The 19,746-nt window shown below is 35.8% G+C and overlaps 1 protein-coding gene and 1 non-coding gene across 4 annotated transcripts in view; both read left to right on the top strand.

Annotated features, from left to right (window-relative positions):
• FNBP1L (formin binding protein 1 like) overlaps positions 1-16,593 on the top strand; it is a 107,217-nt gene extending 90,624 nt beyond the window's left edge. Inside the window, exons 11-16 of one of the 3 annotated variants that reach the window (XM_066376756.1) lie at positions 962-976; positions 3,670-3,779; positions 8,551-8,683; positions 9,049-9,143; positions 11,002-11,150; positions 12,839-16,593. In XM_066376756.1, the coding sequence (XP_066232853.1) occupies positions 962-976; positions 3,670-3,779; positions 8,551-8,683; positions 9,049-9,143; positions 11,002-11,150; positions 12,839-13,017 (681 nt within the window). In that variant the 3' untranslated portion in view covers positions 13,018-16,593. The remainder of the gene's footprint in view (positions 1-961; positions 977-3,669; positions 3,780-8,550; positions 8,684-9,048; positions 9,144-11,001; positions 11,151-12,838) is intronic. The other 2 variants (XM_066376755.1, XM_066376754.1) reach the window with 2 other exon arrangements.
• A 981-nt stretch (positions 16,594-17,574) lies between these two features.
• Positions 17,575-17,705, top strand: LOC136401617 (small nucleolar RNA SNORA38). Its single transcript, XR_010750640.1, has one exon. It is a non-coding gene; the product is annotated as a small nucleolar RNA SNORA38 (small nucleolar RNA).
• The last annotated feature ends 2,041 nt before the right edge of the window (positions 17,706-19,746 follow it).

Below are 19,746 nucleotides of genomic sequence, written 5' to 3'. Positions count from 1 at the left end.
GTGTGTGTGTACATACATGCACATGTGCATATTTTATGTTTAGTTGGGATCTTAGGTAGATGTAATGCTAGTTGCAGAACCCTGCTAACCCACAGAATGTGTGTTATATTTGTTATATGTACATATACAGTATATATAATTATGAGAGTACTCTGGCTATGTCATTTCATATTTTCAGAAAGAATAAATTTTAACAAATTTTCTAAAGATTGCAGTTACATGTTTAGTGTTGCTTTTCAAGCACATGGATTTCAGAATAAAACTGAAAAATAGAAGCTATAATATCAAAGCAAAATTCAACCCATATACTTATTAGGAAATGCATATGAGAAACTTGAATCTGGGCGACTCATTTATAAATTTGATGATAATGTGTTTATTAATGTGTCTGTATTTTTAAAAAGCACCTTAAAACTAAAGTAGAAATATTACCCTCACCTAAAACCTATATTTAAATTCAACACAGTACTTTGAACTATAACAATTTAGTTTAGATCACGGTATTTTGTTTAATGCATTGGGAAGAGCACTCCATTTTTAATACTTTATGTAAGATTACTGGTACTTTTAAAATGGCCAGTGTTAGATCTTTTATAGTCAACTTTTTAAATATTAGTGTTTTGAGAATCAGGAGCTATATAAGCAAAATCCACTTTTGTAAAACTTCTCTTTTAAAGAAGAAAATACATGATTACTGATAGAATGATTGCAATTACTTTGGAGTTTTAGTTGCATATACAAAATATCTGCCCATTATCATTAGTGTATGTTTTTATTTGCAAATAATTTACTTTCCAAAAATATGCTTAAAATTGTTTTTCTGGCATAATTGTTTGGATTGTGAAATGCACATGATTTATTTTAATATTATAAAAAATATATATGGGTTATTGCATCTTCTGTATTATGGTTTCATGTGAATAATTTATCATTTCTTTCTGTTTTCCATTGAACTATTCAGTGGTCGGTGAAGATGGTAAGCCTTATGTGCTGATCTATATACTGTTCCAACATTAAGAAATCTCAAAACATTATTTTGTTTTAAGTCAAAACAGGTGGTAAGGTACATCTCCACATTTTCATCTTGTATGTGTGTGTTTTATTTTTTTTGTATTTAATCCATAGTCCAACAAATACCAATACCTCTTGATGTCATAAAAATTCAAAAATAATGTTGTTAACCTATAATCAACTCATTAAGTTTGTGACTGTTACTGGGTGTGGTCCTTGTCATGTTACAGAGAATAAAATTATAGTTAAACATTATATTGAAAGTTACATGGTAGAACAAAAGTTTTTTTTTTTTAATTTATTTATTGATTTTAGAGAGAGGAAGGGAGAGAGAGTCAGAAACATCTATCTGTTGCTCTGTGTGCTCTGACCGGGATCAAGCTTTGTGTTTCAGGATGAGGCTTTAACCAACCGAGCTATCCAACCCGGGCCAATGTTTGTTTTTATAGAAGAAAAATTTGAACAGAAATTATTTTTATTAACACTCTTTTGAAAGATTATAAAATTGATTTGTAGTTTACCATAAGAATTGTTGGACATTCCAAAAGTAAGAACAAAAGTTTTCCTAATAATTTTGTTATAGAGCCAGTGCTTTCTTCTTCTGCATAGAATGAAAGCACAAGTAATCTAAATATCGTGCGCGCTTGTGTGTGTGTGTGTGTGTGTGAGAGAGAGAGAGAGAAACAGAGACAGAGTTGGGGGGAGGATGTTCCTTTACACATTTATTTCAGACAAATTAATGGAAGTACATTTTGAAGCCCTAATCCCCAAATTTTGTGTTCTTAAATAGCTTCTCATTTTTAGAAAATAAACCAGTTTTTCAGGCTTTTACAATTTGGCCTTTTATGAATTTCCTTATAGTGGGACAGGTTGTTAAGTGCATCAGACGTCTTCTTTACCTCCATAGGAAACAGAGTAGAGTAACTTCTCACATTGTATAATAGAATAGATTATAATGTCAAAATAGGATATTAGACATGCATGTGCCTAGGTAGCTACTGTTAATAAATTTGAGAACAAGGTTTGATTATGATCAGTGAAAATTTGGTGATTTGCTTATACATAGTTTTGAGTTTATTATAATACTGCCAAATAAACCACATTGGAATATATATCCTGACTTAATTAATTTTTCAAAATGTTAGGAAACATTTTAAAATATATAAATTAGAAAGTTTTATCTTTGACACATATATAATAGTTTTTAAAACCTATACCATAAATTAGATTAAAACTGATAACTTATATTGATAATCACTAAATCAAGGGTAGGAAATTTTGCGGTTCATCCATGGAGGTCAAATTTGGTAGATTGACAGATTTTTTTGTGTGGTTACTGGTATATTAAAAATCAAAGGCCATTTAGACAAGATGTCCTACTTCTTTTTAGGGAAGGTTGTTGAATGTCCATAATGTGCGGGCCACTAGGAAAATTCTAGAGATTCAGTTATTATTACATTTGATCATGGTTTATCTGAAAAGTGAGTTTTCTCATTTTTAAAAGTAAGGGAAGCATTCTTATATATGGTGAAATAAAGCTAGTTAGCTGTGTTACAGGCCTAAGTGGTCCAAAGAGCAAGGATACATTTGTTTTGGGAGCTCACTTCAGTAACACTTTAAAAACTGAACTTGTATATTCTTAAAACCACTATTTTAAAAAGAAAAATGATGAAGGAGATAGGTATCATCAGTTTTTGGAATATATAGAAACTATGTAAATATGGGTTTTATGTGGAATGTAATCAGTAGTTGTTAAATATTGGTTCTGTTGTATAATCTCTAATAAGATAAAGTAACAATGACATGATTAACATTTAAATAAAGACATCATTTGGATCAGTAATTCACATTTCAATACTAGCACTTTTTCTTAAATGATATTGTGTCTTGAATATCAACACATTAAAAACTTTTCAAACATCAAGCATACTTCCAAAAGGATTAGACCTCTTTCTATCATATAATTCTTTCAGGAATAAGTGTGGCATATTAATTTGGTTGTACAAAAGAATAAATGAAAATAGAGTGTTTATTGGAATATAATTATTACTCATATTTCATTTAGTGGATCTTTTGTTTTTTAATAATTAAGTATGTTTTAGTTCTAAAGAATAGAATGGTTAAATAATTGCAGTCATTCAAGGACTATATGCAATATTAGCATTTCATTAATTAGATTGTCTTTATGAGGTAAGTTGCTTACTTAATGCAGTGATATAAACTTCATATTTTCAGTCTGAACATTTGCAGTATTTTGACTGGGAATGTGATAATATGTTATATATAAAACAATTTGTATAGATGAGAAATGTTATGTGTTTCCATTTTGTTGTTGCTGTAAGAAGATCCGTATGTATTTATTTTAACTCTGCCAAGACCTGGAAATAATGTGATACTGGTCATTACCACTTAATCTGTATCTGGTGTTATTTTTACCATTGTATGATTTTATAAACTGACTGGGATTTGAGCCCTTTTGTTAATACAGTTGTTTTAATTAACACACATATCTGTGTAGATTTCTTTTTCTTAAAAGGAGTATTTTGGGGGTGATTTGAAATTAAACTTAAAATTGACATTCTTATTTCATAGTAGGTATATATAAAAAATAAAATTTCCTGAAAATGCCTTTTATACTGATTTAGATTCTTTTTTCAGGGCCCAGCACTAGAAGATTTCAGTCATCTGCCACCAGAACAGAGACGTAAAAGATTACAGCAGCGCATCGATGAACTTAACAGAGAACTACAAAAAGAATCAGACCAAAAGTATTTTACCATTTAGTTCTTTCTACCATTATATTATTTCTTTCAGGTTTACTTTGAATGATGTGTTTAAATGTCATATATAAAAAGTTTAAGAATCATGTGTCCTAATTGAAATATATTTTGAGAGAAAAATTCACTCCTACACTTTGGAAAATTTTATCATTACCATGTGTCAAGTGAAATGAAATGTTAAGGAGTTTCTTAGGTTGCAGAGCTAACGGTATATATTTATGCCTTCCAGAAATTTATGAAATCATTTGATGACTCATCAATAGTAGTTTAACCAATGCTGGCTACCTTTTATACTTGAATAAATTTCATCTTGCTTTGGTATATAAATTGAGTTCAATGGAAACTTGAAGCTATAATTATTTCATTTGTAGCAAAATATGTTGACACACAGTGCTTGATTACTTATGGCTCCAGATTCACTCACTCAAAGCTTTAATTTTTTTCAGTTTTATAAAAAGATTCCTGTATTTTGGTATTATTTTAATGAATATAGGCAGGGGTAGTCAAACTTTTTATAAAAACCACCCGCTTTTGCAGTGCTGGTCAACCTAGTCCCTACCGCCCACTAATGGGCATTTTATCTTTCATGGTGGGCGGTAGTAGAGCAACCAAATGGCGCTGTGATAGGCCCACCATGAAAGCTGGACTGCCCACTAGTGGGCGGTAGGGACTAGGTTGACCAGCACTGCAAAACTGGGCAGTTTTTATAAAAAGTTTGACTACCCCTGCCATAGAGAGTTAAGATGAGAAAGCGTTATTACAATGAATTGGTGACTTACTGTCTACTTTTTAAATTAGAGTTCAAGTTCTGGACTGCGTGATTAAAGAGATTGTTAAGAATTGTACATCAGGTATAATTGGTGCTTAATCATAAATGAAATATGGCATTACAATCAGTTCTCATTTTTGTGGCAATTAGGCTCTATAAAGTCACTGTGAACACTGAATTAGTGAATACCATCACAGAAAACATAGGACTCCATTTATTAACCTCTAGTCTCAGCATTTTTATCAACTATACAAAACCTTGTTTTATGTGTGTTTCTTTTTAAAAACATTACTTTATATATATTGTTGATTCATTAACTCTGAACTCAGGGCCAACAGCATAGTAGCTCATGCTTGAACAGAGTTTATAAACCATGTATTTTCTCTATAAGGTATCTCACAGCCTTCTTGCTCTCAGGAACAATGGATAGCACTTCAGTACTTTGTTTATGGTCTGCTTTAAACAGAAAAATCACCAACAATGAGCAGGAAAAGGACACTTGTTCAGCAGAAACAAGGAATTAGAGCATCTCCTTATTTGACCTCAGTTGAGAATGTGTACATGCATCAGCTGACTGAAATATTTTTCCACTGTGTACATGGCTAATGACTGTGAAAGTGCCATGAATGTTCCTTTTGATTTTACAAATAAAATGTAGCAGATGGGCAGTTCATAGATATGGACTTAGTAAATAATGAGGTATAGTTGACATATAACATCATTTTAGTTTCATTTGTAAGCATGACTCTCTTAGCAACTTTCAAATATACAATATTATTAACTGTAGTCACCAGGCTATATATTGCATGAAATAATTTTTAAATGTTAAAATATTTCGGCCTGACTTGTGGTAGCGCAGTGGATAAAGCATTGACCTGGAAATGCTGAGGTCGCCGGTTCGAAACCCTGGGCTTGCCTGGTCAAGGCACATATGGGAGTTGATGCTCCCTGCTCCTCCCCCCTTCTCTCTCTCTGTTTCTCTCTCTCCCCCCCTCTCTCTCCTCTCTAAAAATGAATAAATAAAAAAAATTAAAAAAATATATTTCTTACTGGAGCAACATATAAATGGTCACTGGAAAATTATAACATATAATATTCAGGGCTTACTATATGTAAGACTACCAATACTATCGAAGATATAAAAATGAATAAAACATAATTTCTGACCCTAACAGGCTTACATTTTAGTTGGGAAAGATAAAACTCAAGCAATTCAATTTCTATACAAGCTGAATTATGATAGCTGCTAATAGAGATACACAATTCTGGGCAAACCTAGAGGGGAAAAATAATGAATTCCCACAGGGATAAATAAGACAGATGTCACTGGGGAGTTGTTAGGGGAAAAGGAAGGGTGGTAGTATAGGAAACTAATGTTTATTGAGGGATTAGTATGTCTTAGAAAGTGAGCCCTGCATTTCACATGGAGTATATCATTGAGTACATCAAAATAGCCCTCTGAAGTTGTTGTTCCTGTTATATAGATGGAAAAATTGAGTATCATATAAATCCATAATGTGTCTAAATTAGGTAGCTGATAAATGTCAGAGCTAGTGGTTTGTTTCTAGAACATTGGAATTAGACCTTGACGGGAGAATGGGCTTTTTTGTCAGTTAAACAAATTATACTGTAAGGGTAGAGTAACAGCATTTAAGGAAGAGAGGAAGACAAGAAAACCCCACAAAATTTGAATGTTCTTGCATGGCCTAGAATTGGCTGTAGGCCAGGGAGACTTGATTAGAAATTGTATGGTGTATAACAGCAGAAGATGAGGATGAAAAGGTGTAGGATGAATTATGTAAAGTTTTGAATGCTTTTTTGTAGAATTCTATAGGTATTGAAGAGTCACCAAAAGTTGTTGAGAGAGCAGGTGATGATACTATCACCTCTATATTCTAAAGAAAAAGAATTGAAAACTATATGAAGAGTAGATTGTATAAGAAGGACACCAGCAGCAGGAAACCAGTTAGATGACTTTATAATAATCCTAATGAGAGATGGTGAGGGCCTAAATTAAGATGTTTCTTGGGAATGGAAAGGAGGAGTAGATATGAGTTGTGTCAGAGGCAGAGTAAGTTAGACTTGCCACCTGATTGGATGTTTAAAAAGAGAAAAGTGGAGGCTTTGTACCTCCAAAGTATAGATAAAGACTTAATTAAAACAGTAAGAAAAATAAATTTTGGGCAAAGATAATGATTTTGTTTGTTGATTTTTGAGCTATGTAAAAAATGTATATGGAAGTATCTATTTGAATTTGGAAATGTAGAACTTAGGAGACAAAGAGAATCAGAGACATCTATTTGAGTATCATTTGAAGATAGGTGATATTAAAGCAATGAGTCAATTATAGCTCAATAAAACTGGAAAAAAACAAAACAATAAGAGAAGTGTAAGATGAGATGAGAAGGAACCTATGTCATTTTATGTAACACACAATTAAAGGATGCACAGAGGAAGAGAAGAAGCCAGGGAGGGAGATTATGTGACAGTAGAGATGTGGACGAGGAAAAAGAAAATGTATCCTCCAGGACAGGGGTCAGGAACCCATGGCTCGCGAGCCAGATGTGGCTCTTTTGATGCTTGCATCTGGCTCGCAGAAAAAATCTTTAATAAAAAAAAAATAACGTAGCCTGACCTGTGGTGGCACAGTGGATAAAGCGTCGACCTGGAAATGCTGAGGTCGCCGGTTCGAAACCCTGAGCTTGCCTGGTTAAGGCACATATGGGAGCTGATGCTTCCAGCTCCTCCCCCCTTCTCTCTCTCTGTCTCTCCTCTCTCTCTCGCTCTCTCTGTCTCTCCCTCTCTTCTCTAAAATGAATAAATAAAAAATTAAAAAAAATGTTAAAAATATAAAACATTCTCATGTATTACAATCCAATCATTTCCTACCGCTCATGTTCATGGTTGCGGGTGGCTGGAGCCAATCACAGCTGCCCTCCGGGACAACAACAAATTTTTATTGAATAATGCGTAATGTACACGGGTTGTTGTATGGCTCTCACGGAATTACATTTTAAAATATGTGGCATTCATGGCTCTCAGCCAGAAAGGTTCCTGACCCCTGCTCCAGGAGATCAAGAAGAAAAAGAGTTATTAAGGAGTTTAAGTCAGTAATGTCAGATGTTAGAGTCAAGGAGAACTGAGTTATAATCTTATTGTTATGTGATAAGTGAAGAAAAACTGATTTTAGAGGTAGAAGGGCAAGTTAAAGATACATTTCTATTTCTAGCATAGATGGGTGGGAGGACGATGATGCTGTGAACAAAGAAATGTGTCTGGATAGGAATATAATGGGTTTGTGATGAGTTTAAGAATATTGAGGAATATTTTCCAGCCTTTGTAAATATATATATTACTTACATATAAGTATATATTCAATATACTATAAATATGTTTATATATTTAATATTATAAATATATGTATAATATATTATGTATATATGTATATATAATTAATACATATATATTTAATAAAAGGCTGGAAAATGTTTCCTTAAAATTGTTAAACTCATACCTCAAATCAAACTCATATATACCTAGATATATATAATCTCATTTAGAAGCAAAAAATGAGAAATTAAATCTGTTTTGTTTTTGATATTTTAAATGATTTAAAGCAGTGTTTTTCAACCAGTAGTCTGAAAGAAATTTTGTGCTGCTCTGCAAAAGAGCTAAGCACCCTGATGTGGTATGAAGATCATAGACCCAGTGATCTTAGTTGAATTCACCTATGCTGAGGGTGATTTCTACCTTAGCAGTCCCTAAAGTACTTCTTCTAATTTTACTGATCCCCAAGTATAAAAAGGTTGAAAACCACTGATTTAAAGGACTGTCTCCTTAAATTACAGATTCTATATACTTTATCAGATTATCTTTAATCAGGTAATATTTGACTAAATTTAAAGTGATATGAATCTTTCAGAAATGAAACTTTTATCTGGGAACATATAGAATGAATATTTAATTTTATGGCTTCCTTTATATTTTCAGAGAAGCACTCAACAAAATGAAAGATGTTTATGAGAAAAATCCACAAATGGGGGATCCAGGGAGTTTGCAGCCTAAATTAGCAGAGACCATGAATAATATCGACCGCCTGCGAATGGAAATTCACAAGAATGAGGTAGATTTTTTATTTAGTAGTTGTCTGAGATAATTCATTTGTATAAACTATATTATGATAGCTTGGTTTTGGTAAGATTATCTTCAGATATTTAACTATAGGTTTCATGACCTAAAAAGTAAGGTATCACATGATATATAATGTTTAGTCCCTTGTTGAAGTTTTAAAATTTAAAACATTATTTAAAATTAAACATTTAAATTATTTTTATTAGCCATAGCGTTGATCATTGACCAAATTATAAAGATTTCCCTTCTCTAAGAATTACATAATAATAAAAACTCAAAGCACATTTTAAATGTAGAATATCTTATGAGCTTTTAAAAATATTTATTAAGCTCAGTTTTACTTATTTTTTTCCTAAGGCATGGCTCTCTGAAGTTGAAGGCAAAACAGGTGGGAGAGGAGACAGAAGACATAGCAGTGACATAAATCATCTTGTAACACAGGGACGAGAAAGGTCATTTTTTTTTGTATTTTATTTGTATTTCTTCTTTTCCCCCAACCTTTTCTCACTTTTTTTCCTAAACTTCATATAATTTTTTCCCTCACTTAACAAGTTTGGCTTTTAATAACGTCAGTCTTTTGAACCGGAATAATTTTCTGTTTCTTTACAATAGCTGTAAGGGAAGCGGGTTGCCTGTTGCTGCTCAGTTCTAGTTGGTCGTGTCCACACCAGAGGTGGGACAGAGAGAACTCTTGGAGCCACAGCCTGGAAGCACAGGCTCCTCAGGCCTGAGAAGAGCCCCTTAAAGTAGATGGAGTTTGGTAGCTAATGCCACGAAAAATTTAACTGTCAATTGCCTCAAAGTTTTGTGAAGAAGAAAAAAATGTATATTGTTTGTTTGGACCAGAGCTTCCAGAATGCATTTTGCTAAGTTTCCATGTTTTTATAGCCTTTGTAGCATTTCTCCCTTGTAATAGGTCTTTATCTTGTTTATGATAAAGTCCAACAAATTAAAATTCACCTTAGAGAAGAATTTGAGAGATCTTGGTTTGCTACTTAATTATAGTTTAATTTGAGTAAATTCATTTTTAATGCTCTCTGAGTCTCAGTTTTCTCAAATATAAAATAGAGGTGAAGATGCCCCTTATACAGGGCTATTAGTAATAAACACAGTCATGTACGTAAAGCACCCAGTACTAAGATACCTGGTTAACAGTATGTTCCTGACAAACATGAGTTCTTTTCTCCATTATCATTTTTTGAAAGAGTACATAACTTCTAGTATATCAAGAGAAACCCCAAAATATATAGTTTTGTTTTTAGATAAAACCTAGATTTTAATAATCTATTTGGCTTGTGTTATTTAAGAACATGTTTTTCAGGCATGTTAAACCTAATTATTTAGATTTCCCCATTAGTAACATCTTAGTAATTTGATTCTTTAGCAAAATTATTAACATTTTTCTATCTTTGACTTAGAATGTTCCTAAGAAAAAAATGTCTTTAGATTACCTAATCTTTTTGGATTTTCTAAATTACTAACTTTCCTGATACCATGATTCATTGAAAATTAACTTGATTAGGAGTCTGGGTTTTTAGTGACAGAATGAAATACTACTCTACCCATACTGGCTTAAAGTGAAAAAGATTTTATTGGCTGACTTCAGGGAGAGTTTCATCTAGAAGCTCAGATGATATAACCTCAGCACTCAGTTTCTTTTCCACCTGAAAGTTCTGCCTTCCACTATATTGGCTTCCTTGTAAGGCTTCATATGATAATTTTTCAAAGCTCTGGGCTAATGTTTCTCTAGGTTGAAGTCCTGTGGAAAAGGAAGGGAGCTTCTCTTTCAGCAGTCCCAAGCAATAGTCTGTGTGCATCTCTTACATCTGATTGGGTTACAGTCCTACTTGTGAACTCTTCACTCTGACCATTAAAAGTGCTGTGCTAAACTGGCTCTCTTGAGCCAGAACAGAACAATTCCACCTGAAACATGTTAACTGAATATGAGTGGGTCCCCTAAGGAATTTTTGGGTCATCTTGCCAAAATAGGGGTGATGAATCCAGGATGATGAAAGACAAATATCTAATACATGTTTACATTTTCTCTGGAGCTGGTGATAGTGAGATATTTACTATGTGTCTAGAACATTGTAGTCTTTTAATTTTTTAATTTCAGGAAATTCAACAAAGAAGCATTTTGTATTAGAAGCAATTTCTGTATATGGTCAATGTTTAAGAAAATAAAGGTTTAATTTGGAACTGTATAATTGCTACATAATTTTCTGAATTGATCCCGAGACCAACTTGTAAATAATATAAAACGTTCCCATGTTTATGTTATTTGATCAGAGATAATTTTATATTTTATAGTCCTGAGGGAAGTTACACTGATGATGCAAACCAAGAAGTCCGTGGGCCACCCCAACAACATGGTCACCACAATGAGTTTGATGATGAATTTGAAGATGACGATCCCTTGCCTGCTATTGGACACTGCAAAGCTATTTACCCTTTCGATGGTATGGTTTTTCTTTTTTTTTTTTTTTTAATATATTATATATATGGTAATACTGGTTTCTTAAAGTCTACATACAAGAGTCATGCACTTTAGTGTTCTCAGCTAAATAATACATTGTTAGATAATTACAATCCTAGTTCATTAGAATGAATATTTTTGTTTATATTCCAAACAGATTTTCCTTTCATACATGAAGGTGAAAGAAAGTGACCTATGTCATCAGCATCCTAATATAGATTATCATATAATTATCAAATGTGGTCAATACAGAATTTCCCCTGGAGATCTTACTAATGCTACATGTACTCATTAAAGTTGTAGCAGCTTGTGCATGTAGCCCAACCCAGGAAGTGGAAACTGGTAGATGTCAGTTCAAGCTTTTTCTTGCAACTTGCTAACATTGGGAGACAGATACAAGGCAAATGGCATATCTGAATGCCACCACCATATCCTGACTATAGTCCACATATCCAGTTGAAGGAAGAAGAGAATATGAGAGCCTGATCAGGTGGTGGCACAGTGGATAGAGCAGTGGACTGGGATGCAGAGGACCCAGGTTCGAGACCCGAGGTCACCAGCTTGAGCGCGGGCTCATCTGGTTTGAGCAAGGGGTCACTTGGTCTGCTGTAGCCCCCTGGTCAAGGCACATATGAGAAAGTAATCGATGAACAACTAAGGTGCCGCAGTGAAGAATTGATGCTTCTCATCTCTCTCCCTTCCTGTCTGTCTGTCCTTATCTGTCCCTCTCTCTCTCTCTGTCACAAAAATAAAAAAGAGAGAGAGAGAATATGATTACTTCTGGTTGCCATCTTTTCCTCTGTGATGACAAACTGTCTGAGGGGAGGGAGTCATTGTGGTCCTCTCCTGCAGTTTTAGTCCCTCTTCCCTCCCCTGTGGGAAAAGGACTGTGAAAAACCCTGTTGCTCAGATCACAGAGGAGCACAGTAACACCTTTACAGAGAAGTTGTAAAATGGTCTGTGACTGAGGTCCTTCCCCACTCATCCATTGTATTGGTTTTAAAATTAAGGTCTTTAGTGACTATTCATAGTAAATAAGATCTTGCTATAATGTAATCTAGAGAATAGGGAAGAATATAGCATATGTTAAATGAAGATTCATTTGTGAAAATAATTACTGCTAAGCAGGTTAGGAGGGGTGGGGGTTGGGGGTAAAGAGAGCCCTGAGACTGATGAGGTTTTGAAGGAAGTTTGTGCTTTGTGACTATAACAATTCTCCTTCTACCATCACAAGAGTTGAGCCTGTGTTTTCTCTTTGCTCTCTCTTAAAACTACATTCTTTACAGCCCCTCATTGTCTTTTTGCTATTTTCCTGATCCACATCTCATGAATTGTCTAGGTAGCAACACCACTCAAGTTTGGGAAAGAAGTTGAAATAGCAAACTGGGAGAGTAGGAACCCTTACATATCATATAACTCATTGTGATGTATACTTCATCTGTTACATGGGGGTGATACTAATGCCTGCCTCACAGATTATTGTGCAGTTCAAATGAGAATGTATAAGAAAGTGTTGGGTAAACTACAAAGTAGCATAGAGGTGTTGCTAATGAGAGTCAGTTGGCCTCTGTACATTGAAGTCAAGTAGGGTTTCATGTTGTTTTGTGTTTTATTTGTAACTTATTTTTGCTGTGCTTAAATTATGCTTGTACTATGAAAACTCTCATCTAGGACATAATGAAGGTACTCTGGCAATGAAAGAAGGTGAAGTTCTATACATCATCGAGGAGGACAAAGGTGATGGATGGACAAGAGCTCGGAGACAGAACGGTGAAGAAGGCTACGTTCCCACATCATACATAGATGTAACTCTAGAGAAAAACAGTAAAGGTGCAGTAACTTACATCTAAACTAACCAGGCAGCTTTGTGATATGTATGACATAGGCATGATAACTCAAAATGAAAACACATTCAACGGGTGGGAAAACGTAAGAAAACTTAAAGGGCATCCAAGATTTGTTGTTCACTATGTGAGCTGAATGTAGGCTTGATCTTAAAGATGTGAAGATTACCACAAGAAACTGTTCTCATTGATGCTTTACCATTTGAGTGATGTTAGTGTGAAGCTTAATTGATGCCTTTTGCTTTATGTCCTGCTTAAGTCTGTGTGAAGGATTTGTGTTTTTCTGCCTTATCGATCATAGAGTTTGACCTATTGGGGCAGGAATTCATAGATAGAAAGCCCCCCTGCCCCCGCCTGACACACACACATTCATACATATACACACACACTTGGCTTCAGAAAACAGTGATTATAGTGACTTCAGATAAGTAAACCTGCTCTGAAATGCTCTGGAAAGCTGACTCCCGAAAGAGCGGTTTGGAGTGGGAGCTTGAACTTAGCTAGAGTCTCCAAAAAGACAGCCATGATAGGTGGCTCATTGGATAAAATAAGAATGTAACCATATTCATTTTCCTCTATTCTTAACTTTGGCTTCCTAATGGAAGACTATAAGTACCTAGTATAAAATTTGTTACAGCAGTAGGTGAATCAAGAGACCTACCAAATCAACCTGCCAGCTCTTAGGTAAATAAAAAAGCTTTCATTTGAGACCTGAAAATATTTTCAGGCTTACTAGTAATTTTCAGTAATGTACAAACTCCCTTCCATATTAGTCTAATCTTTGTATTTTTTATCTTGAAAATGCCTTTTGGGAAATAAATCACTTTAGTGATTATTTAACATTTAGTGGTTATAATAGGAAAAAGGATTTTAAATAAGCTAAGATAGAGAGGAAATCTTGAATAGAGGAGACGTACTGGAACATAAAAAAGTAAAGCAACTTTTTTTTTTGACTAACTGGGCTGGAGGAACATACCTGTACTGCCATTTAGAGCATTTCCTCATTTTAGCTAAACCATCAATTATTAGGGTAGATTGGTTTTTTCCAATTAATTTTAACACACATTTGTTGGTAACACTGTACAGTCAAGGCTAGTGCGGTGCTAGTTGTACGGGAAATGAAGTGAGGCAGCAGCTACAAGACTGGTCTTTAATTTTGCTCATGTTCCAGATTTTTTTGATGTTTTCAGTAGCTGACTATGAAATGATTTTAGGGACATTTGGGACGGACACTTTAAACTGAACAGCCCTTTTGGTCTTATTACCAAAGGTCTTCAGTAATTGTTCTTTTCTTTTTCCTCCTGGACTGCAGGTTCCTGAAGAGGGTTTCTGAGGAAATGGGCAAGATGTTGAAGGAGGTTACATGCAGCTGCTTTGGGGGGAGGGTCTTAGAGTTGTCAGGCTCAAAGAGTGAGAGAAGCAAGTTGCATGAGTGCATGCAGACATCATTATTTTTTACTAACTTCATTAGCATTTCCATACATCATTTAAAAAAAATCATTGTAAGCCCTTAGATTCCTTGTTCACAATTATTCACATGAAGGGGAAAAAAAGCCAGCAATGGCTAGCCTTTTTTCCATTTATTTTACTGACATCTAAGAAAGAATGCAGAGCGGTCATTAAATTTGTCTGACAATTGGCTGTCTAGCCAGGACCATCTCTGTCCCCCAGCTCTGTTGTAGTTGGCTTTTTAGATCCTACGTCTGTTAGGAGCCTGGCCATCTGTCAGTGTCTGCCTGCGCCACTTCTGTGTTTGCTTAACACCCTGTTGCATGTCTAGAGTGATCGGGCTAGATTTTTCAGGCATGTCTCTATAATCCCTCGTTCTTGTCAAGCCTCAGTTTTGTTTTACATTTGTAGTGCAGATCACTTTGTCAAACATCGCCAGCACTAATGTTTCCATCCTAGTGTTTGTGTTGCTGCTATAACTTCCCCACTGCAAAACATCCCAGTTTTCGCATTACGAAGATGTAATTTCTGAACCTGAAGTGTTTATGATAAGAAAAAGAAAACATCTCTGCTCTAGCCTACAGCCCAGTTGAAAGAACTCTTTGAACCGTGATACATCTTCAGCACCTCAGTCTGGGAAGAATCTATAGTCAGCACTGAAATCCTGGCATAATAAACACAGAAGATACTTACCACCTCAAGACAAAGGACTGTTGTCAGAAGTCAGCTGCTTCCATTCAAATGCTGCCTTAAACTAGAGTGCCTAAATCTGTTGATTGCCAACACTGCCACTACAGTATCCCACAAAGGGCTTTGTGTGTCAGCGCAGTGTGACCTCCTTTAACTCTGCAGGGCTGCTGCAGCTGCCCTTGTAGCCTCGGTAGGTGGCTTTTAGAGCTCTACCACGTTTGATGGTGCATCTTCAAATTTTTGCATCAAACTAAAGACATGTTTGAGTCCATTTGACTTTACTCAGTGTTTTTATGAGAAGTTTTATGGATCTCTCCCCCCATTGTCTTTTAATTTGGGGTTACCATGTTCTCATTTGATTATTACAGTGGTAGTCTGCTTTCAAGTGATGCTTTAGTTTGAACCAGATGACAGTGAAACTTTGTAATGATCTATGTGCACTTTTACCTGTAAAATGGACATTTGTATGTTTATACTTGTAAATAGAATTGTCATTAGTGCCCTATTACTCCTGTTGTCCTGCCTCACATTTGTGATTCTGTTAATGACTTGTATCTTAACTAATTTCTTAGTGGTGTTTAATAGGGAAATGGTGGGGGGGGGGGGGGGAGGGGATATTTCTACCAGTGGAAGCTTCATTAATTTGGTTCTTTACTGTTTTGAGAGAAGAAAGAGAACGTGAAATGGTCTGTGTATTGTTGGATTTTAAGCAATATTTTAGAAGCTGTGCAACTGCTTTAATAATTTTTTCCCAGTGTTGTTTGACTCGTACTACCAGTTATACTAAAGCTGAATGACAATTGTGTGAAAGTTAATGCCTTCATAAGATCAAGTGTGCCCCTGTTACACAGCTGACATATAGTGTGTTACTTTTGAGGCTAGTAAACTATAATGTTTAGATTTTGAATCTCGTTACAGGGTTATTTATATAATGTGACATTATTTAGTACTGACAGACTACATAAAGTAGTTTTAAATCCTAGTGCTATTTGCATTTTAAAGGTTAGCAGTGAGGAGGAAATGTGATCAGCCCGTGTTTGTCTTCTATATAAAGCCCCAAGTACTTGTGTTTTTTTTGGCTAGCAGCCACAGAGGGCAGAGTTTAAGGTTTTCTTGTAAGGACTAACTGTTCTTTTCAAGCAATTGTTTGTTTTTCTAAAAGCAGGATTTGCTTCCGCAGGAGGCAAGTTTCTTCATGTGGAATAGTGCGACCTGTATATGCGTTATTACAATAGGAAAGACATTTGTACTTGCACAGTTTAAATCATTCTTAAATCGTTCTTAAATTTTGAACATGTGAATTGTCCCCAAAAAACCTTTAATTTTTTAATAATTTTTACTCTTTTTGTGCATATGTTGACTTCTTAATGGTAAATGCTTTGTTTAAGATAGTGTTCTCTGTTGAGAATATTTTCATGGAATAAAACAATCTTTTCATGGTCAGTTAAGGTGTATAGTGTGTTCTCTCGTGTTGCTAAGTGAACTAAAGATTTTATTCTTGAATTGTGAATTCCAGGTAATACAAAGTAGCTGATAAGCTATATAAAAAGGAGCATCTGTGTTAAGCAACCTTTTTCGCAAAGTTTTGGAAATTTTATTCTAGTTTTTAGTTGCACACACACAAGCATTCCTGAAGGAAAAAAGTTAATATTTCTTTACAGTGAATTTGAGTGTAATGCTTTGGATTTTTGAGTCCTTGTTCCACATCGCCGAGCTGCACCGACTTTCCTCATGCAGCACCTCCTCCTCTGCATCCATCAGAGCTGCCCCCGTGCCACACAGGGTCCCAGCCACGCTCATCAGCATTCTTGGCTTCTGCTTGAATCTCTGGTCTCTTAGAGCACCTTGTCTTCTGTTCCACAAATAGTATCGTATCTGTCATTTTAGGACGTCTTAATTTCAGAAGATTTAGTTTTTTAAAAGGGCGGATATGAAACTATGAGTAGTTACTTCATCCTGAACAATGAGGGATTATAATTGCTGGGATGAAAATGTAGAGATCTGTGCCAAGCTGGAAGTAGGGACACGTACTAACCACACCGCAGGGACACAGTGTCAACAAAAAGCTCCAAATGGAAAGGGCCTGTGCTATCGGAACTATAGTCAGGGAAGTCAGTTCCTACTTGGCAGGGAAAGATAACATCCTAATAACAACATTAAAAGCAAAACTATCTTTAAACTTATTAAAAAGATTTTCTTTGTGAGGAAGGTATTACAAGTTTAGGTGAAAAATTACCAACACCAAACTTATTTCATTGAGCTCATATAACCTGAGATCAAATATAGTATATATATATTCCTGAGTATAGTCCTTGTAAGTAATCTAAGACACTACAGAAAGTATAAAGGGTGTCAGAAGATTAGGGGTTGAAGAGTAAATCCTGGGAAGTTCAACAGCTCTTAAAAGTACTAGGTACTATTGTATCCTCCTACAAAGGCATGTCTACAGTTCCCTGTCTTTGGACATGTAAGAATTGGAGGCAAAGAAATGTGGACTTGGAAAAGTCTGGGGCCAGCTTGCTCCCCGCAGGCCCAAGATCAACCATCCCACATAGAAGAAAAAAAAAAAGTACTAGATACTTTAGATAAATGACCAACTGACGTAAGTCCTAAGTGTAAGTAACATGACATTAGCCTCATTCCTTTCTTTGGCTGCAAGTGGGGAACTCTACAGGCATGATTACATGATTATCTTGATTTCAGCACAGTTTTAGTATTTGACAAGACTTCTTACTCGTGTGTGTAAGATGGTGATAGTGTTGTAAGGAATGGGAGCTTGCAGCAAGCTGATTTGGTAAATCCAGAAAGTTAACCCTGAGAGCTTAGTGTGGAAAAAAACTTAAATGTTATGAACAATAATAAACACAAATCTATCTACCGAACTTAAGAAGTAGAAAATTACCAACTCCCCCTCCTTCAAGGATAACCATTATCCTGAATTTTATCTGTATTGGTTTGTTTTTCTTTATTTTTCCACATGGGTATTTTTTCCTAAACCTGATTAACTTTCCATGTTTTTGAGCTCTGTAAAGGTTGTGTTGTACTCTGCCTGAGCAGGAATAATATTCAGCCAGTCCACACTGATAAAGCCATAGTTAATGTTAAATATTGAAATGTTTTCATACTGGTTAGTAAACTAATTTCAAAAAGGAGTAAAAGTGGTTAATTACATAAGTTCTGGTACATGCGATTTATCTCAGAAACCACTCATGACACCCTGCAATGCATTTTTTCTTGGAGCCCTGAGGACAAAAGCTGTGAAGAGCTTAACTATAGATTTACTGTTATTTCAGGTTTGGAGAATCTTCTTTGGTTTCATAAGCCCTTGAGTGGGAGAGGGACCTGGGCCACCAAGCTGAGGGAGACTTCTGTTCATTTTCCAGACATGCCTTGTCCTGCTCGAGGGGATGCTGGAAGAGTGGACAGATACAGGTGTTTGGGGACACAGTCCCTTGTGTAGTAATGGCCCTAATGCTGGTTTTTATTTTTTAAGTTTTATTAGGCAACTGATGCTGTGGTAGGGTGGCCTGTCCTGTGCATTGAAGGGGTGTGAGGAGAGGGCTATAAACCAGGACTGTTTCATACCCAGTTGCGTGTGCTGTCCAGCAAGTGACAGCACAGCTCCTGCTTGTCTCCCTCTTCCCTGGCTGGTCTCTCCACCTCCGCAAGTCTACCTTTGCCCTCACTTGCCTGGGCACACCATGCTGCTCGAGCTCCTGCATGATCTGAGAAAAACTGAAGTGATTGTATGACCACCTGATGCAAAAGGAAGTTGATGGGTCTAAGGCTGCAAAATTTAATACCAGCAAACTATGGCTTGACCGTTGTAAAAAGAGGTTTGGGTTTTAAAATGTCAAGATAACAGAAGTAGCAGCTTCTGCTTATGAATAGACAGAGAAGTTCCCAGATGCCATTGAGAAAGTAATTAAAGAGAATGACTATCTGCCAGAGCAGGTGTTTTTTGTTTTTGTTTTTTTGTGGGAGAGTCAGAGAGAGGGACAGATACAGACAGGAAGGGAGAGAGAAGCATCAATTCTTCGTTGTGGTTCCTTAGTTGTTCATTGATTGCTTTCTCATATGTGCCTTGACCGGGGGTGGAGGGGGGCTACAGCATACCGAGTGACCCCTTGCTCGAGCCAGCGACCTTGAGCTCAAGCTGGTGAACCTTGCTCAAACCAGATGAGCTCACGCTCAAGCTGGCGACCTCAGGGTCTCAAACCTGGATCCTCCACATCCTAATTTGACACTATCCACTGTGTCAGGCCTGAGCAGGTTTTTAATGCAGGCGAAAGTGTTCTATTCTGGAAGAAAAGTACCACCATGGAAGTTTATTAGTAAGAGAAGTAAGCACAAGGGGTTAAGGCAAGAAGGGATGGGCTAGCTACTGTTTTGTGCAAATGGGGTCTGGTTTATGATCAGGACTGGCCCTTATCTATAACGCTGGTAAACTCTGAGCCTTGAAGGGAAAAGATAAACAACAGCTGCCAGTGTTTTGGTTGAACAACAAGGAGGCTTGGACAATGAAAACCCCTTTTCCAGATCAGTTCCATCCATGCTTTGTCTCTGAAGTCAGGAAGTACCTTCCCAGTAAGTGAC

The sequence above is a fragment of the Saccopteryx leptura genome, chromosome 3 (genome assembly GCF_036850995.1).
Source record: "Saccopteryx leptura isolate mSacLep1 chromosome 3, mSacLep1_pri_phased_curated, whole genome shotgun sequence".
Taxonomy (NCBI): Eukaryota; Metazoa; Chordata; class Mammalia; order Chiroptera; family Emballonuridae; genus Saccopteryx; species Saccopteryx leptura.
This window is presented reverse-complemented; position numbering and strand designations above follow the sequence as displayed.